Source organism: Carcharhinus amblyrhynchos, chromosome 20 (assembly GCF_965287045.1).
Source record: "Carcharhinus amblyrhynchos chromosome 20, sCarAmb.v2.hapA, whole genome shotgun sequence".
Taxonomy (NCBI): Eukaryota; Metazoa; Chordata; class Chondrichthyes; order Carcharhiniformes; family Carcharhinidae; genus Carcharhinus; species Carcharhinus amblyrhynchos.
Genome location: NC_137343.1, coordinates 27,166,144 through 27,190,216, shown reverse-complemented (window position 1 = coordinate 27,190,216; position 24,073 = coordinate 27,166,144). Strand labels below are relative to the sequence as shown.

Below are 24,073 nucleotides of genomic sequence, written 5' to 3'. Positions count from 1 at the left end.
TTAGAAGAATTTAATTGGTTGTAAAGTGCTGTAGGACAGCCAGTGGTCATGAAAAATGCTCTATAAATCCAAATCTATTTACCCCTGGAATGAGCCTTGGTGGAATGTAGGAAAGTAATCAGTCAGAATGTTAGTTCCAGACCCTGTTGTGATGCCTGTTTGTTTTCAGATTGTAGACATAGTCAGGATCAGTTTATGTTACTTATAAAATGCAGGATCTGTTCAATTTATTAATATTTAAATATTCACAAAAAAGGGCGGGGTTTTCTGTGCAACCCGATGCGTGTTTCACAGTGGCAGGGACAGCCTGCCACTGGCTGGCGGTGAGATCCTCTGGTCCCTTTGTTGTGATGATGTGGAGATGCCGGCGTTGGACTGGGCTAAGCACAGTAAGAAGTCTCACCTGAAGAAGGAGCGACACTCTGAAAGCTTGTGCTACCAAATAAACCTGTTGGATTTTCCCCTTGTTGTGAACAGGGTTTCCTGTTGAATGCACCTCTCGCTGCCGGGAGACCCGCAGTGGGACTGGAAGACCCCGCGGGTGTGAACAGCTGGAAAGTTCCAGCCACAGTAAGAATGTAAAAGTTAGAATGACCCTGGGATTGTATATGTAGAGCCAAATGAGAAACTAATCCTGAAGAATTAATTAATTATCAGAAGGGATGTTGTTAACATGCACAAATAAGGCTTTCAAGTGGTGTCAGGATTTACAGTGCTATTGCTTTTCAGTTTGTAGAACTTTATACACAGGAGCATTGATACTGCTAATGATGTTAGATGTTTACTCATTGAAGCTATTAAATTGAAACACTGTTCAGTAATATACATCAGGCAATAAAATATGGCAACAATCATCAGCAAATTACTGCAGATTCTGAAGCAAAAACAGAATATGCTGGAAAATCTCAGCAAGTCTGACAGCGTCTGTGGCGAGAGAATAGAGCCAATGTTTCGATTCTAGATGACCCTTCGTTTCATAGGTTTATGTTAGTTATTTTTGAAATCTTGATTTTTATCTTCTCCAATATCCTTCATCAGTATTCAAAGTATGTGACTGTTACTGACTATTGACGACATGTAGAGTTTTGCTATTTACAAGCATGCAGGAAACCAGGAAGCTACAGTGGACTTAGTGTGTGTGCTACAGTTCACCCAAGGAGTCTGAGTTGTTGTGGCATCATGCACTTTTACGTTCAGCTTGAAGCAATGGACAATAATTGTAGAGGCTCCAACTTCTTTTCCATTACATGGGTAACCAGGAATATTCTATTTTTACCACCCATTATGGAATCATAAAATCCTACAATGCAGAAGAAGGCCCATCAAGTCTGCACCGACCACAATCCCACCCAGGCCCTATCCCCATAACTCCATGCATTTACCCTAGCTAGTCCCCCTGACACTGAGGGGCAATTTAGCATGGCCAATTTGCCTAACCTGCACAACTTTGGATTACGGGAGGAAACTGGAGCACTTGGAGAAAACCCACACAGACACGCGGAGTACATGCAAACTCCAGATAGACAGTGACCCAAGCTAGGAATTGAACCTAGTGCCACTGTGCTGCCCAATGGCATATATTGGAAGGATTTACTCCACCTGTTTTTCAGCATTATAAACATAGCTTCTGTGTCCATCAAGTCCTGAGGTGGGACTTGAACCTGGAACTTCTAGCTCGGAGGCAGGGACACTACCCACTGCACCACAAGACTTCCTAGAATATGCAATACTAGGTTTTATTGTGTGAAATTATGAACTGCTTATCATTTGCTGGTTAGTTCCTGGTTTCATTGTCATGTATTACATTAATACATGACAACTTGACTCCAACACCTTCCTCATTTTCCATTTTGGACGCTTAAGCTTCTTTGTTGTCACAGTTGAATTTTACTTGGGAGGCAGTAATGCTGGAAGGAAAAAAATACATATTTTCCAGTTAAATTGTGAATGACGTATTACTTCAGTTCTGTTGTGAAATGTTTTACAACTGGAGTGTGATGGTGATGGCTCAGTGATGGAAATGGGAATTCCATGGTACAGGGCGCATGCTCATCTGGCCACACTTTAATAACTGGAATTTAGATTACACACAATCTGTTCAATTATATAAAAGATGCAATGTGCATCTGTCAGATTTTAAATGCCTATGTACTTTTCAAAAAAGGAAGCAATTTGATGTTCTGTTTTCTGATGTGGAACCAAAAATTTACAAGCTCTTGCAAATCTACAAACTTGCTTCACTCATGACAATTGACTTTGGCGTCAACTATCTCTGTATTCAAATATTGTGAACTGCATGTTATGCAACAAGCTCAAGAAGATCAGAACATTGGGGGATTTGGGTGTGGAACCTGAACCTTCCTTAAAGTGTTAGCTTGTTACTTAGCAATGTCTGACATTGGTACAAAACCATTTCCTGCCTGGGTTGGACTTAAATTTCACCGCAGGAAGGAACTGACTAAACATTATAAGTTTGAAGGTGAATACCATTTTCAACTGAATGTTCTTGTCAATTCAATGAAATGCTAATTAGTGTCCAACAGATTCACTGGGAGTTAGCTCAATTCTGCAGGCAACTTTGACAATTTGGGTAGTTGCCCTCCAGTTGAAGTCAATTCCCTTGACTTTAACTGGAGGTGAGGATGGTTGCACACAGTAATCACATTTCTTTATTCTTAGAAAGAGGTTTCATAAATTGCTGAATTTAGTATGTCGATCTGTAACAAATTAAGATATCCACATTGGAAACACATAGAACATGGATGTTGCAAATAGTTGAGAGTGTTTGCTTGTCAAGAGCTGTGGTGAGGTGTTGGGAGGATGGAAGTATAATCAATGGATTCTGTATCAGATTGCACTTGCCTGGGACAGAGGAACCGTACATCAAAAGAATCTGCATTTGTACAGCATCATTCACATCATCAGGATGTGAAAGCTCATTATTGACAATTATTTTCTTTTGACCTGTTGTCCATATTGCAGGCATGCGCAGGGCCTAAGCAACCATGAGGCAGTCACCTCAAGTGGCAACGTTTAGAGGATGGCAAAAAACTGAATGAAATATCCATGAACCTACATAAATAAGCAAACAGGCCTCAGCAGTGGGAATGAAAAGTCCAGATCTATTGATTTTCTGTCCAAATTATTATAATCCCAGACCAGACCATCACATTTTTGGTGCGATCTGGTTAGGGACCAATTACATTTTGTTTAAAGTAGACAAGGTTTGAGATTCAAGACACTTGTGAAAAGAATATAGCCACAACATTCCACAGGTTTTGAACCAGCAAAAGTAAACTTTATTATACAAGGTCAAAAAGATTAAATGATTTATAATATCTATTTTATACCCCTAATATTCAGGGTAAAATAAGATACATGTAAATTAACTGGCAAACTGTGGTTGAACACACCACACTGTACAATAGCAAATATGACCAAGAAACATCCCATTCATATCTTAGCAACCCACCCAGACCTCAGTAAAAATTGTGACTCAATCTCGTTAACACTCTTGTCACCCTCATTAGAGGCTCCAAACATTTTACTTTCAAAGATCGAGTCCCTAAATTCCCTCAAGACCTCACCAACTCAGACTGTCTCAATGACTGCACACTTCCCAGGGTTTCAACCTCATTGCTGTTCCCCCGGATTTCCAAGTCTTCACTCCAGCTTCTTCTTACTAGTACAATTTCAACTCTTAGATCATAGAATCCCTACAATGCAGAAAGAGGCCATTCGGCCCATCAAGCACTGACAACAATCCCACCCAGGGCCCATCCGGTAACCCCATGTATTTACCCTATTAATCTCCCTGACATCCCCCTAACACTAAGGAGCAATTTAGCATGACCAATCAACCTAACCCGCACAGCTTTGGACAGCGGGAGGAAACTGGAGCACTCGGTGGAAACCCATGTAGACACAGGGAGAATGTGCAAACTCGACACAGACAGTGACCCAAGCTGGGAATTGAACCCAGGTCTGTGGCACTGTGGGGCAGCAGTACTAACCACTGTGCCACCGTGCCGTGCCAACCTGGCTAGCTTCACTGGCCATGCTCCTAGATATCCCCAAGCTCCAATCTCCCCAGCTATGCCAAGCTACAAACAGCTCCCAGGGCTTCTTCTGAGCTCCAACCCTTTCCAGCATGGAACAGCAACCTTCTGCCACCTTTTCAGTTCCCCAAGACTTCTCCTGAGACCTAACAGTACAGAAGCAGCTCAGGGCTACAGCTTTTCTGTATGGCCTTTTCCCCTGTTTCAGAATATTCACTCCCCCAGTCAACACAGATAAGTCAAAACCTCAGACCTTTATTAAGCTCCACCCATCTTCATGAAGTAGCCTTCCAGGGTTCACAATTAAATTAGTCGTAGCTCTAACTCCCAAAACAAAACACCCCTCTAGGCTGCATTACTTTGCAAACAGTCTAGAAACCACATCTCCAATACTCCAGCTAAGTAAGTCCCCCTGCTGTTTTATGACCTTACCTTGCTAGCTGTTAACACCTTAAGTCAGCCTTTTAAGCGTAATAGTCTTCAAGCTGCTTTGGTTGCATTTATCCCATTTTCTTTAGTTAAACCTTAATCTTCACAGAACTAAAAATTCCCTCAATTATGATGAACCATGAGTAAGGACCAAAATTCTCTGGCCATTGTGGTCGGCGCAACTTGTGGGCCGAAGGGCCTGTTTGTGCTGTAGTGTTCTATGTTCTATGTTCTATGTTCTATTCACGTCAGTTGGATTCTCTGGTCCCGCTAACAGCACACTCCTGCCATGGGTTTCCCAGCAACGTGAGGTGGATTCAATGGAAATTCCCATTGACATAGGTGGGACTAGAGGATCACGCCACCAGTGAACAGCACGTTGCCTCCCACTGCCGTGAAAATGCTGAGGGAAGGCCAGAGAATCTTATCCATGGTCTTTAGAACAACATATGTTGACATATGTTTACATTTCTGAGTCTTTACATTGAAGTCCTTTCCAAAGCTTCATCCTATACTTCTCATTCTATCTATGCAATAGTTTTACATAAACTTATACATCTGTGTGACTATTTCAAAATTGTGAACCAGTAAATAATGTCAAAAAACATAATTTAATCTAGCGCACTCAAACATTTGGGGCGGCACAGTAGCACAGTGGTTAGCACTGCAGCTTCACAGGTCCAGGGACCTGGGTTCGATTCCTGGCTTGGGTTACTGTCTGTGTGGAGTTTGCACATTCTTCTCGTGTCTGCATGCATTTCCTCCGGGTGCTCCGGTTTCCTCCCACAGTCCAAAGATGTGCGAGTTAGGTTAATTGGCCATGCTAAGGTTGTGTCCTGAGATGTGTAGGTTAGCGGGACTAGCGGGTAAAATATGTAGGGATATGGGGATGGGGCCTGAGTGGGATTATGGTTGGTGCAGACTTGATGGGCCAAATAGCCTCTTTCTGTACTGTAGGGTTTTTATAATTCTGTGTAATCATTATTGATTGTGTAAATTTTTTTGGATTCTTTCATGGGATGTTGGTGTGGCTGGCTGGGCCAGCATTTATTACCCATCCTTGAGGGCACTTAAGAGTCAACCACATTGCAGTGGATCTGGACTCACGTGTAGGCCAGACCAGATAAGGTTGATGGATTTCCTTTCCTAAAGGCTATTAGTGAATCAGACAGGGTTTTACAACAATCAGCAATGGTTTGCATGAAACCATCTAGTAACTTTTGCAGGAACACAGAGGCCCATAACTTTTGGTGATGCGCTGGGGTATCGCTCCCGGAAGATCCCACATAAATGTTTATTGAGCAGTTGCCAGAGGCACTTAACTTCCTCTGGACCTTGGGTGGGGAACCATCTGACAGAAGTGATTTAAATCGCTAACTTTGGACGGGCCTGCCAATTTTATCTGTCAGTTATTCTTTTAAAGAGTTAGAAGGAAAAAGACACTTTTAACTCTAGAGCAATTATCTGAACACCCAGATTCAGCATCACAGGGAACCAACCACTTTCCCACTCCAGCCTGTGCACTCCCCCTCCCCCCCATTCCAGCTCCAGTCACCACACCCCCCCCCCCCCCCACCCTCCTTGGGGTGGAGTCCACAACACGGTCATCGTTTTGGAAGCTTGTTGTGTGAAAATAATATTTTCCTAACATGTTGATTGAATATTGCAATGGCAAGGTGAAATGGGGCTTAGACTCAAATGTTCATATAGTGGTGTCCCAATCTCAGCTTTGCTATCTGCGGAAGTCACCTAGTGTTGGGCGCAACATGTGTTCACATAAAGGCCTGTCTCCAAGCTTCAAGCCCACAGTTCTTAAAAAAGCAAATTGCAAAAGTTCTCAATCAATTTACAATGCACACAAAATACACATCACTTGGTATGGGTAGTGGATGTGTTCTTCTAGGATATCTGTATGTGTTGGGCCACAGAACTTTACCTTGACCCTGTAGGTAACATATATATTTAATGCAGAGTAGAAGACTATGATAGTATTGGTTTATGGATACTTTCCATAGAATCCCTTGATCAATATAAAATTAAACTTCTTCATACAGGATCAGAAGCTGTAGGGCTAAATCTTAGAGCTCTTTGAAGACAGGCCTTGAGGCAAGAAGGCTCAGAAGATGGTGGCGGGAAGCTTTAGGAGGAAAGCTTCACGTTTTCCGGCCACCATGGGATATTCCCAGAAGCAGGAACAGCAGTGGCTTGGCTGCTGTCCAACCTGAGGCAGGTGGTCAATTAATGCAATTATGTGGCCAATTAACAGTCTGTTGGCACAATCTCATGATCTTATAAGCATCAACATGGACAGCACCCACCCCCACAGAGTGGTACATCAAGATTGTCTCCAAGGGCTTCCCAGCAAAGGGGCCTACCAATCTGGCCGCTCCATGGCTCACTCTGGCAGCAGTGTCACGCCTGCACCCCCATCACAGCTTTGATGTACTCTATAATGCAAAAAAATCTTTCCATGTAAAAGTTAATCTTCTTAATCTCAGTAACAATTTTAAATTGGCACTTTTGTGACAAGATGATCTCACTCTAAAATTCTTCATTATGTTACAATCTATTGCATTTCCTTTGCTTTCTTTGTTTGTGTGGAAACAGTTCCAATATCTATAATCTCTCCACTTAATGTTTGTTAACCACTGGTATTATGGTGCGGTGTGGACTGCATGGCTTTAATGTCCTTTTTAGAATGGATCTGCCAATTCTGTGCAAAGTTGATCATTGCCGTCTATAGAATTATCCCTTGCCCTTTATGGCTTGATTGCTTTTCTTTACAACAAGACCTATAGTACTGGCTGGAATGCAGCAATTTTATATCGCTCATTTGGTACTGGTGCACCACCAGGATTTTTAGTCAGATGGTTTCAGAAGTGGAAATATAAGGCTGCATTGTGGCAATAAGACAATAATTTTCGTCTTCAGTGTGATATTGTTTTGTTAAAAGGTAAGACAAGAGAACTCCTGAAGAATCACACTGTAAGAGTTTATATTGCACTAGACAAACTGGTTGTTTTCGTGCTCCAGGAAATGAGATAATCCAAAAGTTCTGAAAGCAGCAACACGTAAAAATTCCACCTAGATTATACAAAAACAAATAGTTAATGTCTTTGTGATGCTTTATTTATGACTGTTACAGTTTATGGTGCTGGACAAAGATAAGCAGTAACTCAAACTTCAGTAACTCTGATTGTTGATATACCTAAACCTAACTAAATTTTAAAACCGTGCTATCCAAGGAATAGCAAGAGATAGGTGCAGAATCTATTGAGGCATTTATACTCAGATATTAGGATGATATGCAAGGAACAACTTTGGATGTCACACATGTGGCTTGCACACATTGGAAGCATTGAAAATGCTTCACAATTTCCTAGTATGGTCTGGCTGCACTCAAGGTCCTGTGCTCTCCCATCCCTGAGAATTGTGCAGTGTTGGTGCGGCTATGGGAACAGTTCAGTAAGTCACTGTTAGACATCATAGAGCCAAATAAACTTTCTGTACTCTCCTGAAGGATCTGGGTCCAATTTCATGAGGCCCCCAGTCCAATGCTGGCATCTCCACATTACAATTTCATGAGGCATAGCCATACTCCTGTTCCTTGTCCAGGTAATGTTTCTTCAAAAATGAGGCTAGACAGTCCATGTTGCAGACTATCCCAGTACGGATGGTGTCAGATTCTGTTTTCAGTCAACATTCGCGTACACGTTCTAGCAACGCTGATTGAAAAGCAATCAGAAACAGAAACACAAGAGACCTAGTCCTCCCCCCGAACTCAGTGACACTGAGCCTACTTATACCATCCCAACCTCAACTAGAATTAGCTAAATCAGGAGAAACTAGAAATAAATCCCAGGATATTCATCCATACAGTGAGTTATTACATTTTCCATAACAACTGAGCAATTCTTTTGCAGAGCTTATCCTTGAGAGATTATCCCTCTAATTTCACCTCCCCCACACTCCTCTTATTTATGGTTCTAAAATAGTAGATTGTAGTGTTTCCATGAAAATTAGCTTTTCTTTTTAACGTAATGGAATGTGTTTGAGATGTGTGCCATTTTATATCTGTATGTTCTCAACCGTAACAATATTGATATGTTTACTCTGGTTGCTTCCTCCAACTTGGAGGAGCTCACGTCTTTTGTTTAAAATGGCCGTTTCCTTTTAATTAGTGGTTTGTTAACATTGATCCAAATAGATTTCCTTTGGGTTGGGTTGTAAGTGACAGTTTGTGGAAAGTTCACCACAAAATACCGAGCTACAGAATTGCTCTGGAAAGTCCCCAGTGCTACAACTATTTTAACAAAAGGGTGTAAAATGGGCCACAAAGTTCAGATCACTTGTTTTATTTAATTGAAGATGAACTTAGTCAACAAATTGTTGGTAAAAGTATCAAGATGCATTTGATTAAATGATGGAGAATTGTGATTGTATTTCCAGCCAAGTTCCTGTAATGCTAGAATTATGAATATATTTAGTAATATAGTTGTACAGAGCATAATCTCCCAATTGTGTTTGGTTAAAACTCAAGTAATATTTATTCATTTTCTGAAAGCTAATGCAATCTCCTAAACCATTAGGATGATTACACAAGATGTTATTTGATGAGATTTAGCAAAAGCAGATGTTGAATTTTCCTGGATGATGGATTTGTCCCCAATTTTTGACAATTGCAGTAAGTCATTAGGATCCCACCCCCAGGACTGGCATCTTACATGTAATTCTAGTATTTGATCCGGTAAATGGCTATTTACACTTAGCTTATGAGATAACACTTTTGATTTATCAATTGGGAAAACCTTACATAATTAAGGAAACAGTTGAATTTGCCACACAAAAATTTTGAATTTAACAAAAATAACTGACCAGAGATTTTTTAATATTTCTTCCAATCGTTTGTTGACCTGTTACTGACACTCATTGTATATAAACCTAACTTTGAGAATGAGCATGATTTTGATGCTATGTACCACCTTTAATTGAAAGTTCATATACATAGAGTCAAATAATTATACAGAACAGAAAATGGCCCTTTGGCCCATCACATCTGGACAAACCATCTAACTATTCAATTTCATTTTCCAGCACTTGGCCCATAGCCTTGTATGCCTTGGCATCACATGTGCACATCTAAATACTACTTAAATGTTGTGAGGGTCTGTGCCTCCATCATCCTTTCAGGCAGTGAGTTCCACCAGAGTCCCATCACTCTTTGGATTAAATTCTTTTCTTCACATCTCCTCCAAACTTCCTGCCCCTTAGCTTAAATCTATGTCCCATGTTCATTGATCCCTCCACCAAGGGGAAAGGTTTCTTTTTGTTTACTCTGTCGATGCGCCTTATCATTTTATTCATCTCAATCACGTCCCCCCTCTGTCTCCTCTTCTTCAAGGAAAACAAACCCAGTCTATCTAATCTCTCTTCATAAATGAAACTCTAACCCAAGCAATATGCTGATAAATCTTCTCTGCATCCTTTCCAGTGCTAGTACATCCCTCTTATAACGTGGACAGTATTTTCTCTTCAATTTGTAAAGTGTGGGCTGCTTGATATCCCATAGTGAGATATTAAATCTAGGAAGAAAATTTAGTGTCATATTGACTCAGTTGCAGTCCATTCATTTTGAGTCAGACAATTGTGGGTTCAAGTTGTTTTGTAGGATTTGAAGTATCATGGGTGAAAATCCAGGGTGGCACTGATGGAATGTTGCATTATCAGAGGTGTGACTTTGGATGATCCTGATGGTTTACTTTTCTCTTGAATAGCATCTCTGATAATGCATCACTCCTTCAGTGCCACCCTGGATTTTCACCCAGAGCATCTCAAATCCTACAAAAGAGCTTGAACCCACAATTATCTGACTCAGCATGAATAGATGTGCATCTGTGATGCCAAGGCATACAAAGCTATGGGCCAAGTGTTGGAAAGTGGGCTTAGAGTAGTTAGATGATTTGTTCAGATGTGACGAGCCAAAGGGCCATTTTCTGTTCTGTATGGTTATATGATTCTATGTATGTGAACTTTCGTTTAAAGGTGATACGTATGTGAGGATATAAACATGTTCAAATGGACATAAAAGATGCTGTTGGCATTTATGAAGAAGAACAGGATGTTTTCCTGGTATTGGGTCCAACGTTCCTATCCCTCAACAAATGTCATCAAAAAAATAGATAAAATGGTCATCCATCTTATTTGATGTTTATCAGGCACTGTGTACAAATTAGTTGCTTCATTTAGCTACACAATAACAGCCTCTAGACCTTTAGTCAATCTCAGAATAGGTCATCAGTCCTTGCTTCCAGGCTATTGTATATGTGAAAATTGTCAGTCCTCAGTTACTCACACAAATTGGCCAACAGGTTCTATGGGATAAGGTCAATACAAGAGAAATGCCTCTCCAGCATTGTGAAATTGTCCAAAAAAATCTGAAACTGTGACAGAACAGTACATCCACAATGCATTGCTCACTCCGTACACTGAAATGATACAAGGAAAGGGATGTGGTTAACATTTACTGCAAAGAGACAGATAAATATTTTGTACACCTCTTCCTGTCTTTGCAAGATAACTCATTTCCTCTGAAACTTGTCTTTTGTTTATATCACCTCAGCATTGTGGCTTAACCTTGAATTCTCTAGGTATTATGGTTCAGCATGCTGAATTCAATGGGGAAAAGGTGCATTCTGCTTTTGACAGGAGTTGGTTCGTCGTTTTTCTCCTAATCTCCTTACAAATCTGTTCAGTGCTTACATCGCAGATTGTAAATGGGTCACTCAGCTCATTGGGTCTATAATGTTGCTTAAACCTCTCACACTCTAATTTATCTAACCCTATTGGCAAATAGATGTGAGGGTTAGGTTGATTGGCCATGCTGAATTGATCCTTAGTGTCAGGGGGATTAGCAGGTTAAATACGAGTAGTTACGGGGATAGAGCAGGCTCGAATGGCCGAATGGCCTCCTGCACTGTAATGATTTTTAAAAATCCTATTCCTTTCCCCTACAGGTCCCTATAACTAGCCTTTAAATATATCGGTGCTATTTGTTATTGTTATTCTATATTCCACATTCTCTCTGGATAAAGAAGTTTATTCTGAATTCCTTATTGGATTCATTAGTAGCCATCTTACATTTATGATCCCTAGTTTTGGACCTCATCTCAAGAGGAAAAAAAATCTTCTTTATTTCTTACCTCTGTCAAACACTGTCGTAATCTTAAAGGTGTTTATTAGGTCTCAAGAACCATTTGTTAAACAGATGCTTTATAGATTGGAGTATATTGCTTCTGATGTTATCCAAGGTAATATACATTTACTGAAAAACAGTCTAAATGTTATTAACCTAATTAAGTGAATACCATTCACTTCCTGTCCTTCATACATTTTAATCATTGATCACCGTTTCTTTATTAAATGCACAACACAAATGGAAGTAGCCGTTTGAAGACTTTAAAGATATAAACATTGTATGAACAAAGATTTTTTTTTTGACACAGTTCAGAATTTTGCTAAACTTGTAGAAAGAGAAAGCTTGATAGGCTAAAATGAAAGCAAAATACTGCGGGTGCTGAAATCTGAAACAAAAATAGAAAATGCTGGAAAATCTCAGCAGTTTGACAGCATCTGTGGAGAGAGAATAGAGCCAGTGTTTCGTGTCTGGATGATCTTTTGTCAGAGCTTAATGGCCTGATCTGTAATTGTAGGGCAGTTATCTTGTAGCAGCAGAATATTGCATTCTGTGTTATATAGAATGGTGAATCCTTTGATTTATCTTGAAAAGTGCAACAGATTTTTTTGTTAATATATTAAAATGGTACATCAGTACCCATTGACATCACATAGGAGGTTTAAAATGTCTCCTTGTCCAAGATCTATATATCATAGAATCCCTGCAGTGCAGGAGGAAGCCATTTGGCCCATCAAGTCTGTATGACAACAATCCCACCCATGGCCTATCCCTATAACCCCACATATTTATCCTGCAAATTCCCCTGATGTTAAGAGTCAATTTAGCATGGCCAAACATCCTAGCCCGCACATCTTTGGACTGTGGGAGGAAACGGAAGCACCCAGAGGAAACCAACGCAGACACGGGGCAAACGTGCAAACAGCAGTTACCCAACGCTGGAATTAAACCCTGTGAAGTATAGGTTCACCCACAGTGCTGTTAGGGACAGAGTTCCAGGACGAAGAACAGTACAGCACAGGAAACAGGCCCTACAGCCCTCCAAGCCTGTGCCGCGCAATGGTCCAACTAGACCATTCGTTTGTATCCCTCCATTCCCAATTTTGGATTTGACTCAGTGACAATGAAAGAATGGCAATATATTTCCAAGTAAGTGGCTTGGAGGGGAACTTCCTGGTGGTGATGTTCCCATGTTTCTGCTGTCCTTGTTCTTCTGGATGGTAGTGGTTGTGGGTTTGGAAGGTGCTGTCTATGGAATCTTGATGAGTTCCTGCAGTGCACCTTGTAGATGGTGTACACAGTGTCACTGTTCGTCATGGTAGAGGGATTGAATGTTTGTGGAAGGGGTAACAATCAATTGGGTTGCTTTGTTCTGGATGGTGTTGAGCTTCTTGTGTGCTGTTGGAGCTGCACTTATCCAGGCAAGAGGAGAGTATTCCATTACATTCCTGATTTGTGCCTTGTAGATGATGGACAGGCTTTGGGGTGCAAATGTTGTAAATGGTGGAGAGTGCTTGTGTGGTGCAAATGTTATTTGCCACATCAGCCAAAGCCTGCTTACTGCTCAGGTCTTACTGCATTTGGACATGGACTGCTTCAGTATCAGAGGAGTTGTGAATGGTACTGAAATTGTGCAATCATTAGCAAACCTCCCACTTCAGACCTTATGATGGAGGGAAGATCATTGATGAAGCAACTGAAGAAGGTTGGGCCGAGGACACTAGCCTGAGAAACTCCTGCGGAGATATCCTGGAGCTGAGATGATTGATCTCAAACCATCATAACAATCTTCCTTTGTGCCAGGTATGGCCCCAAGCAAATGAAGGTTTTCCCCCTGATTCCTATTGCCTCCATTTTTGCTAGGGCTCCATGATGCCATGCTGTGTCAAATGCTGCTTTGGTGTCAAGGCCAATCATCACAAGTATTACAAAATTCAACATGAGACACGTTGTGATTTCTACACTAAGTTTGGTTTAGAAAAGAAATTCTTTTCTAACCTACAAGGAACAAAGAACAAAGAAAACTACAGCACAAGAACAGGCCTTTCGACCCTCCAAGCCAGCACTGACCATGCTGCCTGACTGAACTAAAACCCCCTACCCTTCCAGGGACCATAACCCTTTATTTCCATCCTATTTATGTATTTGTCCAGATGCCCCTTAAAATTCACTATTGTATCTGTTCCCAGTACCACTCCTGGCAGTGAGTTCCAGGCACCCACCACCCTCTGTGTAAAAAAAACTTGCCTCATACATCTGCTTTAAACTTTGTCCCTTGCACCTTAGATCTATGACCCCTAGTAATTGACTCTTCCACCTTGGGAAAAAGTTTCTGACAATCCACGCCCCTCATAATCTTGTAGACTTCTATCAGGTCACCCCTCAACCTCCATCGTTCCATTGAGAACAAACCAAGTTTCTGCAACCTCTCCTCATAGCTAATGCCCTCCATACCAGGCAACATCTTAGTAATTTTTTTCTGTACCCATAGAGCAGGAAGATCATGGCCTCAATTACTGACCTACACTGAGTTTGTTGATTTTAGCCAGGTAGGAGTGGGAAGCCTTTGCTCTTTCAGCACATCTTTAGGAGAAATATCATCCTGGGGTTCGATTCCACGGTTATTGGAAGAGGTGCGTCTTTATATTTTCTTTACAGTTCCAGCCACATACAGTCCAGTGTCATGAATGAAAACAACAAGTTGACTGAAGTACAGGGTATTGTCAGCAACAATGGCACCATACTCTCGGATGAGTCTACAGCATTTGTTTCTTTGCATTTATTTGTATCAAGATGCTCCTAGTTCTAATATATCTTGCACAGACAAAGCGTATTTATGGACAGCATGTAGCACAGTGGTTAGCACTGCTGCCTCACAGCACCAGGGACCCACATTCAATTCCTGGCTTGGATTACTGACTGTGTGGAGTTTGCATGTTCTCCCTGTGTTTGTGTGTGTTACCTCTGGGTGCTCTGGTTTCCTCCCATATTCCGAAAGACATGCTGGTAGCTGCATTGACCCGGACATGCACCGGACTGTGGTGACTAGAGGAATTTCACAGTAACTTCGCTGCAGTGTGAATGTAAGCCTGATTTGTGACTAATAAATAAACTTTAACTTTTAATTAGTTGAATAAATAGTTGCAAATAAAGAACATCATCATTTTATGCTTACTTTTCTGTTTTGTTTAATTTAGGTCAGGAGGATTATGACAGACTCCGCCCACTTTCCTACCAAGATACACATGTCTTCCTAATATGTTATGATGTCACAAACCCTACAAGTTTTGACAATGTCCGTATTAAGGTGAGGGCACAATTCATGTCCTTCAACTTTTGTCATGGTATTTATTTCAGCATTTTTCTGTAATTATTATTTAACCCTAACCACAGTTTTTAGAGTACATTGTGCATTATTTTCTTCCTTTCCTTCTTGATAGACAAAATATCACCTATAACTAACAGGATGGGAAATGCCACATCTGTTGTCTGCTAATTGCACTTTATCTCTATGGATCTGGAGGTGTATGGGGGTACTATTGTGGGGTAGTTCACCCGTGTTCAACATTTCCTAAAAATATTACAGTTATAAACCTACCTCTTAATTTTATGTAATGCAGTGCATGGAACTTCCATGTGGAAGCACAACATGGCCACATCTTACAGAATTTCACCAGGATGGCAGTAAGGCCCAAGGATTTTCAGAATATTGATACAGTATGATCATCTACAGTACAAATATGTTAATTCCACTGCTCGTTATGTGTATTTCATCACCTAGCTGTTTCCTACAGTGCATTACTGCACATTAACATAACTATTTCAGGGATAAATAGTCCCTTTGGAAAAGGTACTTGCGCTGTTAAATTATTGAGTTATCGCAGCACTGAAAGATATCATTCAGTCCATCACGCCCACCCAGCTTTCTGTGGAATAATTCACTCAGTCCCATTTTCCCACCTCATCTCCGTAAGTTTATTTCCCTTATGTGCCTATTCAATTTCCATTTGAAATCATCAATGGCCTCTGCTTCCACTACGCTTGTAGGTGGCATTACCACTCATTGAGCAAAAGAAATCTCTCATATCCCTCTTGCATCTTTTGCCCAAAATCCCTTAAATCTCTTGTCTCTTTGCACTGACAGCTTCAGCTAATGGGAATTACTTCTGTCCACCCTACCTAAAACTGCCTTAATCTTATATACCTCTTTCAGCTCTCCTCTGCTCAGCTTTCTTACCTTCAAACAGATTAGCCTCACCTTCTCCAGTCTAACCTTGTAGCTAAATTCCCCAATTCCTGGGACAATTTTGGCAAATCTCCCTGGGCACTAACTTTCTGTGTTGAATTCAGTTGATAATTGATGCGCAGATGCGACCATTTCATGAAATGCTCTGAAGGGTAGAAGGTGAGTTGCTATTTTCACAAGGCTAGTGACAAATCGCCAGCAAATTGTGCTGAATTACAATTCACGGGGTACTTCTTGCTCGCCACAAATTGCTGTACAATTCACACATTAATAATGGCGGGCACTGTTAAACCCATTGTTATTTAGGGCCAAAATTGTAAAGAAAAGCAACTGAAGAAGAAGTAATTTGAGCTCTGCCAAAGCTTGAACAAATGTGGGATGATGCTTAACATATATGCAATGCTATATTTGCCTGCAAGTGATGTTAAAGGCTGTTTTTTGTTGCATTTCCTCAACAACGGCAGTGGATTCCTGAAGTAAATCATTTCTGTCAGGGAGCTCCCATGCTTCTGATTGGTTGCAAAACAGATCTTCGAATGGATAAAGAACGTTTGAGAAAATTGAGAGCTGCCCATCAGGAACCAATCACATATAATGAGGTAGAGTGGAACCTTTCTTAAATATTTGAACTAATCTTACGTGATCAGTTTAATTACCAAGCTCTTCCTGTTTTTCAATATAAAAACATCATTAAAAAAACTAATGCAGGAGTAAATTGTTCAAGCCATACATTTGAAGAGTGCTCCAACTTCCTCCTATTTACGCAAGGTGTTACCTTGTTACTGAGCTGTGGATTCAGGTGTGCCATATGTTACTATTTATGCTCAAGCCATATCAGTCAATATTGGAAGGCAATTTGAGTGCTGGTAACATCACAAAATAGCCAGATTCTTTCCTTAGCCAATATCTACATAGGAGCACTTTGAGAAACTTAAGGTTCATTGGATCACCATAACCAAAGAAAGCATCCTTTCTGAATGTATCATAGCTTGGTATGGCTTCTGCACTGACCACAGTTACAAGAAACTGCAAAGGGTCGTTAACAAAGCCCAGTCCATCAGCTAAAGCCATACAGACTGGGGAGTTGAAATAGGGCCAGAGAGGCAGATCATAGAATCTATGGTGCAGAAGAAGGCCACTCAATCCATCAAACCTGTACCGAAAATAATCCCACCAAGACTACATCACTGTAACTCCACGTATTTACCCTGGCTAGGCCCCCTGATACTGAGGGACAATTTAGCATGGCCAATCCATCGAACCTGCCTATCTTTGGATTGTGGGAGGAAACCCACATAGGCACGGGAAGAATATGCAAATTCCACACAGTCACCTGGGGCTGGAATTGAACCCGGGTTCCTGGCACTGTGAGGCAGCAGTGCTAACCATTGCTAGCAATGAAAGCTGTGTTCGCAGTACAGATTTGCTGATTACATAAAAAAAATTGAAAAATTAAGATACTTGTGATATGTTTGAGAAGCAAACATATACTTCAGACATGTTTCTCTGATGTTTACGATACATTAAAAATTAAACACACTTAAAATTGTTTTGAATGGAGCAGTCACAGAATGGAGCAGTCACTGTCAGAGTACCTTTGGTGATGTTGGTAAAGGGGCCAGCTTGTGTGTAGAAGAACAGCCAAAGGCAATTAGAAGCTTTGCTAGGAATATGAACCCTATTCTGGAGTTATGCAAAGGTAGTCATGATGTGGGTATGCCGGCGTTGGACTGGCGTAAACACAGTAAAAAGTCTGACAACACCAGGTTTTAGTCCAACCGATTTATTTGATAATATTTGATAATAGTATATTATCAAATAAATAGGTTGGACTAAAACCTGGTGTTGTCAGACTTTTTACTGTGTTATGCAAAGGACCATGCAATGAAGACCCCTTATAATCCAAAGAAGCTCATCCATACACTTGCCTGATGGTCTGTTGGACAAATGGATAATATTAATCAATAATAAACATATCCAGAAGGAGATTTAACAGAGATGTGCAACATTACAGGAGGTCTAGAGGGTAACTTCCCAATGGTGGAAGGATCTGGAAGCAGAGGATGTTGGTTTAAAATTATAAGAACCAAACGTGAAACGAGGTAAAACTTAATGCAGTGAGTGATTATAATCCGGAGTGCACTGGTTGAAAGGATGGTGGAAGCAGATTCCATTGTGACTTTCAAAAGGGAATTAGAAAAGGGAAATATTTTCTGGGTTACAGTGAAAGGGCAGGGGAGTGGGACTACTGGATTCAGCACACAAGAGCCAGTATGGACTCAACAGCCCAAATGGCCTCCTTCTTTGTTGTCATCATTGTGTGACAGCAATGCTAAAGCCCTTCACATCCCCATGAGATGTGGTTTTCCTGACTTGTAGGAGTTACTGACTACCACAAGCCTGGGCTATGGACAAGAGTAAAATCACCAAAATGGTAGAAAACAGTTTAAAAAAAATTTAAAATGTCGGCAAAAAAGGGAACTGAAAATGAAACAGGAAACAATGGAAACTGTTAAAAGCGACAAATGAAATGGAGAAAGATGAAGAGGAATGAATAAAGAGAAGAGTAAGAATAAAGTGGTAAGGAAAAATGTTTTTTTTAAAAAAGTGAATCTTGAATTATTGGATTCTGTAAAAAAATCGTAAAACTTTCAAAATGGAACCAAAGAAAGCATCATTCACATTTGTAACCTAACTTTGTAAAATGGTGTTGTCTATGTAGTGTCTTTCATAGCTTCAGGATATCCTGCAGTGTTCAAAGCAAAGTCAGTACTTTGTAAGTATGGTCACTGTTGGAATGCAGGGAAATACAGTCGCCAATTCATACAATGAAAGGTCCCACAGCAGCAGTGATAAATGATGAGATAATCTGTTTTGGTGACGTCGATGGAGGAATGAAGTCCAAAGATGTGCAGGTTGGGCGCATTGGCCACAGTAAATTGTCTCTCAGTGTCAGGGGGATTAGCAGGGTAAATCCGTGGGTTCCAGGGATAGGGCCTGGATGGGATTGTTGTCGATGCAGCCTCGATGGGCCAAATGGCCTTCTTCTGCACTGTTGGGATTCAATGAATAAATCTTATCCAGAATGTGATGGTTGATGGACATCTCATTACAGAACTGCATAGGAAAAACTAAAGAGAAGTCTGCAACCTAGCTCTATCCATTGACAAGGCTGCAGGGGTGGAATGAATGGCAGCAAAACAGACTAAGACTGTGGGAAGGGAAGAGAAAAAATAATGAAGTGTTCACATTGTCTCATTTTTTTCCGAGGGTGAAGAGGTTGCTCGCCAGATTAATGCTGTGATGTACTTGGAATGCTCAGCCAAATTCCGTGAGAATATAGAGGATATCTTCAAAGAAGCTTCAAGTGCAGCTTTAACTGCCATTAAGAAGAAAAAGAAGAGTAAGCAGAAGCTTTGCTTGCTTCTTTGACAGTTGTTACCTGTAGATGTTAATGGACATCAGTGTGCCAAACTGAGATGCATACACTGTATTATAAATCTGTTAAACCTTTCATTAATAGAATATAATTGTCAGACATTCTCAGTGAACTTTTTTTTACTATGAGAATACTTTTCACATCAGTGGGTAAATTATTGAGTTGCATTGCAGGATTCATTAGGCAAGAGCTGCATTGCTACAGTAGAATCAAATAAGTCATCAGAGCTACAAGAAGAATCTTTAGAAATAGAGTGTATATCCATATTAAATTAACCCAAAAAATAAAAAAAAACTGCAAGTGTTGACCACTTGAAACAAAAAGTACACTGAGCAAGTCTTTTAGCGCCTGTTGAAGGTGATGATGGGACGTTGTTTTGTTAGAGAGTGTTTTCATGGTTTAAGAGGAACCTGGTGAAATGTTGCCTTGACTTTATGCTGACTAACCTGTCATACATTTCCAGCAACATTTGTTCTTGTTCATACATTGCTCATTTGCATATGTCACTCAACATCATCTTAACCATCACTGCTGCTATGGGGTGTTGAGCTCAGTGCTTCATGTGTCTGATGCATCATACTATTACAATTTTTTTAAAAAATAAATTAAAATTGAATGTTAAAAAGTAACAATAACTAGCAGCTGTTTTCAACCATGCTTATAATTGTGAGAAATGAGAATATGTAATTGGTCACTACAAGCAGCAGCAGCTTAATGGCACTATAGCACTTTTTAAAATAACTATTTTTCCAGCTTTTTCCCTCCCCTCTTGAAAGCACCGATTTGTGTGAGGATTATGGTTCCACCAGTGCCCATGGTCTTCTGCAACCTTTCCCAAATTACCTTTTGTGAAATGCTTCAATCTTAAATAACAGCAGAATATTCAGCTGTAGAGATGCAAGGTAGCCTTACCCTCATTTCAGTTTCCAACAGCAGTTAGGGGTGTGAATGTTTGGAGATCTTCCCCTCCATGAGCCTAGAATCCCAATTGCAAGCCTCCTATCAGTACCCTAGCTCAGAAACAGTTCATTCAACTCCAAACAGAATCATAGAATCCCTACAGTGGAGAAGGAGCCCATTTGGCCCATCGAGCCTGCACCGACCACAATCTCACCCAGGCCCTATTCCCATAATCCCACAAATTTACCCTGCTAATCTCCTGATACTAAGGGGCAATTTAGCATGGCCAAACAACCTAACCCACACACCTTTGGGTTGTGGGAGGAAACTGGAGCACCCACAGGAAACCCATGCAGACACAGGGAGAATGTGCAGTCTGCACAGAGTGACCCGAGGCCGGAATTGAACCTGGGCCCCCGGTAATGTTAGATAGCAGCGCTAACCACTGTGCCATCCCTAGGATATAAAAATTCTGGTTTGCATTACTCATTCACTCTGTACTTTTAAAAACTGATCCATCAGAAAGGCTGCTGGTGCACTTTAAAAAATATACACATTTACAAGAATGTGTTTTAAGTGCATTTTGTTGAACAGTCACAATTCTTTCCTTACTGTGCTGAATAGCTTAGACGAATAATACAACAATGCTGTAGGAGCCAGACTGAAATAAATGATGCTGTTTTCATTTCCCGAATAACAGAAGTAAAGTCAAACCAACTTCTGTTGGCAAACAGACTACTGATTTTATAGAATGAGGCACCATATTCTAAGGGAAAATCAATTCAATATTTTAAGTGCCTATCATCCTTTCACATTTTTAAACTTCATAATTAATGAGTAATTGTGCAATAACAGTGAAGGAAGAGGTACCAAAGGCAAGGAGATTAACAAGTAAGGGATGAAGAAAAACTTGTTCCTCTAATTTGGCCCACAATAGCTGAAATACCTTTCAGAGGTGGCTGCAGCTGCCAGCCTATTCCTGCAGCCATAATCCAAGTGGCTTGTCCAGCATGATACAAAGATAAAAAATGGCACTGCATTTGTTTTGATAACTGTACAAAGCCATTGTACATTCAGTAGGATAAAGGTACATTCCTCTTGCATGCAAACCAGTGCTTCAGAATTTTGCTCTGGATAAAATTAGAATAATGTCACAAGAAATTTAGATGCAATGTAAAATAAATTTCTAATTCGCTATCACCTGTTTCACATTTGTGTTGACCAATTTTATCCCCAGTGTATTTTATATAGCTGGCTCTGCATTACCTAATGAGTTGTATTGTATATTTCTGTCAATGGGACAAGGATGATAATTGGTTAGGAGCTGTCTGCAATTTGAACCTTCGGTGATTTTTGTTTTAAAAGTACTTGTTGAAATTCAAACGTAATCTTTAGCAAACCGTTTTACCAACATAGGAAATTATATTTTAATACAGTATTTTGAACCATTGATATTTCTGCTTTCATCTTTTGTCACTGACTATTCTATAAACATTTCCTAATTTACCCACTGAGTAGAGGCCGGCAGCCAATTAGGGAGTCATTTAGAGGGCTCACTGGCATATTGCTAACAATGGAAAAAATCCCCAGCCCTATGTGTGAGCCACTAGCTCTGTAGGCTCAGCTTCCCTTTGACAGACTGGGTGGCTGTCGGAGTTGGAAACTCCGTCCCTTCAAGGAGGGGGCAGCAAAGGCTGCATTCTTGACCAACAGGGCAGCTGGCTTAGTCCCTTTGAATTTAAAGCTTAAATTTATGCCTCTGAGGGGCACCTCAGTAGCACGCACCTCTCTCTGTAGAGGCTCCGGAGCTATCTGGCCTCTCATTGGGCCAACAGAATTAAGAACCTGACTGCTGTCCACAAAAGGACAAGCATGGACATGGCCAATTAGGGAAATTAACTTCACCAAGGGACCCAGATTTGCTTCCAATGTCAAGTTGCAAAGCCCATGGGAAAATCCTGCCCTATGGATGGAAGTTTCTTTTTAAGTGATAGACATCTGCATTAATTGGTACTTAATTGTCAATTGCACTTAGTGAGAGACCACAGCAAACAGAAGTGTTGCACTGGTTTGAGTTGAGGGTACTAGTCTAAGACCTGGCGTACCTAACGATCTCGCAGTCAGGCTGAAGAACTACGTTTTATTATTTGTCCCTTTTTTTGTTTAGTGGTCCAGAGATTTGCAAGAGCTGTCCTGAATACCTTTGCCTTCATAGTGGTCTAAACATCATTTGTACATTTTCAAAAATTTGAGATATATGCAAATTAATTGAACAGCTCTAAATGTTACACATGGCCTGAGACACCATAGTAGACACCTATACAGTCCACAAAAAAACCCTCTGCTACCCACTATGATTCAAACGAAAAATATTCATTCCTCGGTACTGCCATCAATTACTTTACTAATACTAATACAAGACTTATTTTGTGATGTCTAATATATATTGTGGTGGATATATATTTATCAATGCCATAGTCATTGTCATGCCCAAAATGTCACTCATACAGTACACAATAAGGACTACATTTCCTCTGCAGCATCATTATCAGTTCGTGCTGATCATGGGTAGCATTCTAAAATGGTAGATTCATTAGCAGTTGCATTTTGTGTATATTCATTTTGCATTAAAAATTAATAATGAAGGAATTCTTCCAGAATACATTGCTGTCTTCATCAGATGTGATATTATGCAACACATACATTTTTATTGTTATTTTCCATATCAATTTTCCTCTGTTGTGTTGGATATGCTTCATTATCTCTCCTAACGACAACTATTCCTACGTAGTTGAGTGGTCAGACAATTTAATCCAAACCTGGCCATACACACACAGACACACACACACTCAAACAAACACAAATAGTGACCAGGATTTGGAACCCTAGACAATTTTCCCTCCTATCCTACTGTGGATTGGGTCCAGCTAACTTCACTTTTAGAGGAATAATAAGTTAACACATTGAAACCACCAACTAAAAGATCAATTCCTGCCCTTACAACAGTAGTCATAATGTGGAGATGCTGGCGTTGGATTGGGGTAAACACAGTAAGAAGTCTCACAACATCAGGTTAAGGTCCAACCAATTTATTTTTTAGTAAACTCACAAGCTTTCCAGATTTGCCCCTTCGTCAGACGTAATTTGCCATCAGACCAAATTGCATCAAAAGGAAGACTTCATCACGTCTTTCAATTACCAAGTCTTCTCACAAGTGATTTGGACAATTTTGTTGTAAAATCCTTGCCCAATCAGCATTATGAAGTAATTGTTTGACGTTCTTTTAAGCCAAGTCACTAAACAGAAAAGACAATTGTGCATCTTTTGGTGCTTCATCTGGTGTTAGAGCAGGAAGGCCATGCTAATTAGACACAACATGAAGCATCAGACACTAACCTACAACTGGGTGTAAGTTTCCACAATCCTTTCTTACTGGAGCCTGCCATGCTTTTGTACCATTTGTAGGGTGACCTACACTATACTTAATGAACTGATGTGCAAGATCACTGATTTCAATTTGGAGCAGGAAGTTGGCATTCTGAAGATTTTCTATAGACCAACTAGTATTGAAGATTGTGGCAGTATGTAGAACACAACACAGACACCCAGACAGTAGAGAAGGAAAAATAAATTCCAGCAAGGCGAGTCACCTGCAGGAACACTGGATAATTCAGAGGAATGATGTGGATGTGCCGGCGTTGGACTGGGGTAAACACAGTAAAAAGTCTGACAACACCAGGTTTTAGTCCAACCGATTTATTTGATAGTAAACGCACAAGCTTTCGAGGTTTCCCTCTTCGTCAGGTGAA

The 24,073-nt window shown here is 40.5% G+C and overlaps 1 protein-coding gene across 1 annotated transcript in view; it reads left to right on the top strand.

Moving 5' to 3' along the window:
- rhof (ras homolog family member F) overlaps positions 1-21,714 on the top strand; it is a 28,618-nt gene extending 6,904 nt beyond the window's left edge. Inside the window, exons 3-5 of the mRNA XM_080208306.1 lie at positions 14,877-14,986; positions 16,390-16,524; positions 19,196-21,714. Of these exons, the coding sequence (XP_080064432.1) occupies positions 14,877-14,986; positions 16,390-16,524; positions 19,196-19,357 (407 nt within the window). The 3' untranslated portion in view covers positions 19,358-21,714. The remainder of the gene's footprint in view (positions 1-14,876; positions 14,987-16,389; positions 16,525-19,195) is intronic.
- Positions 21,715-24,073: the final 2,359 nt, after the last annotated feature.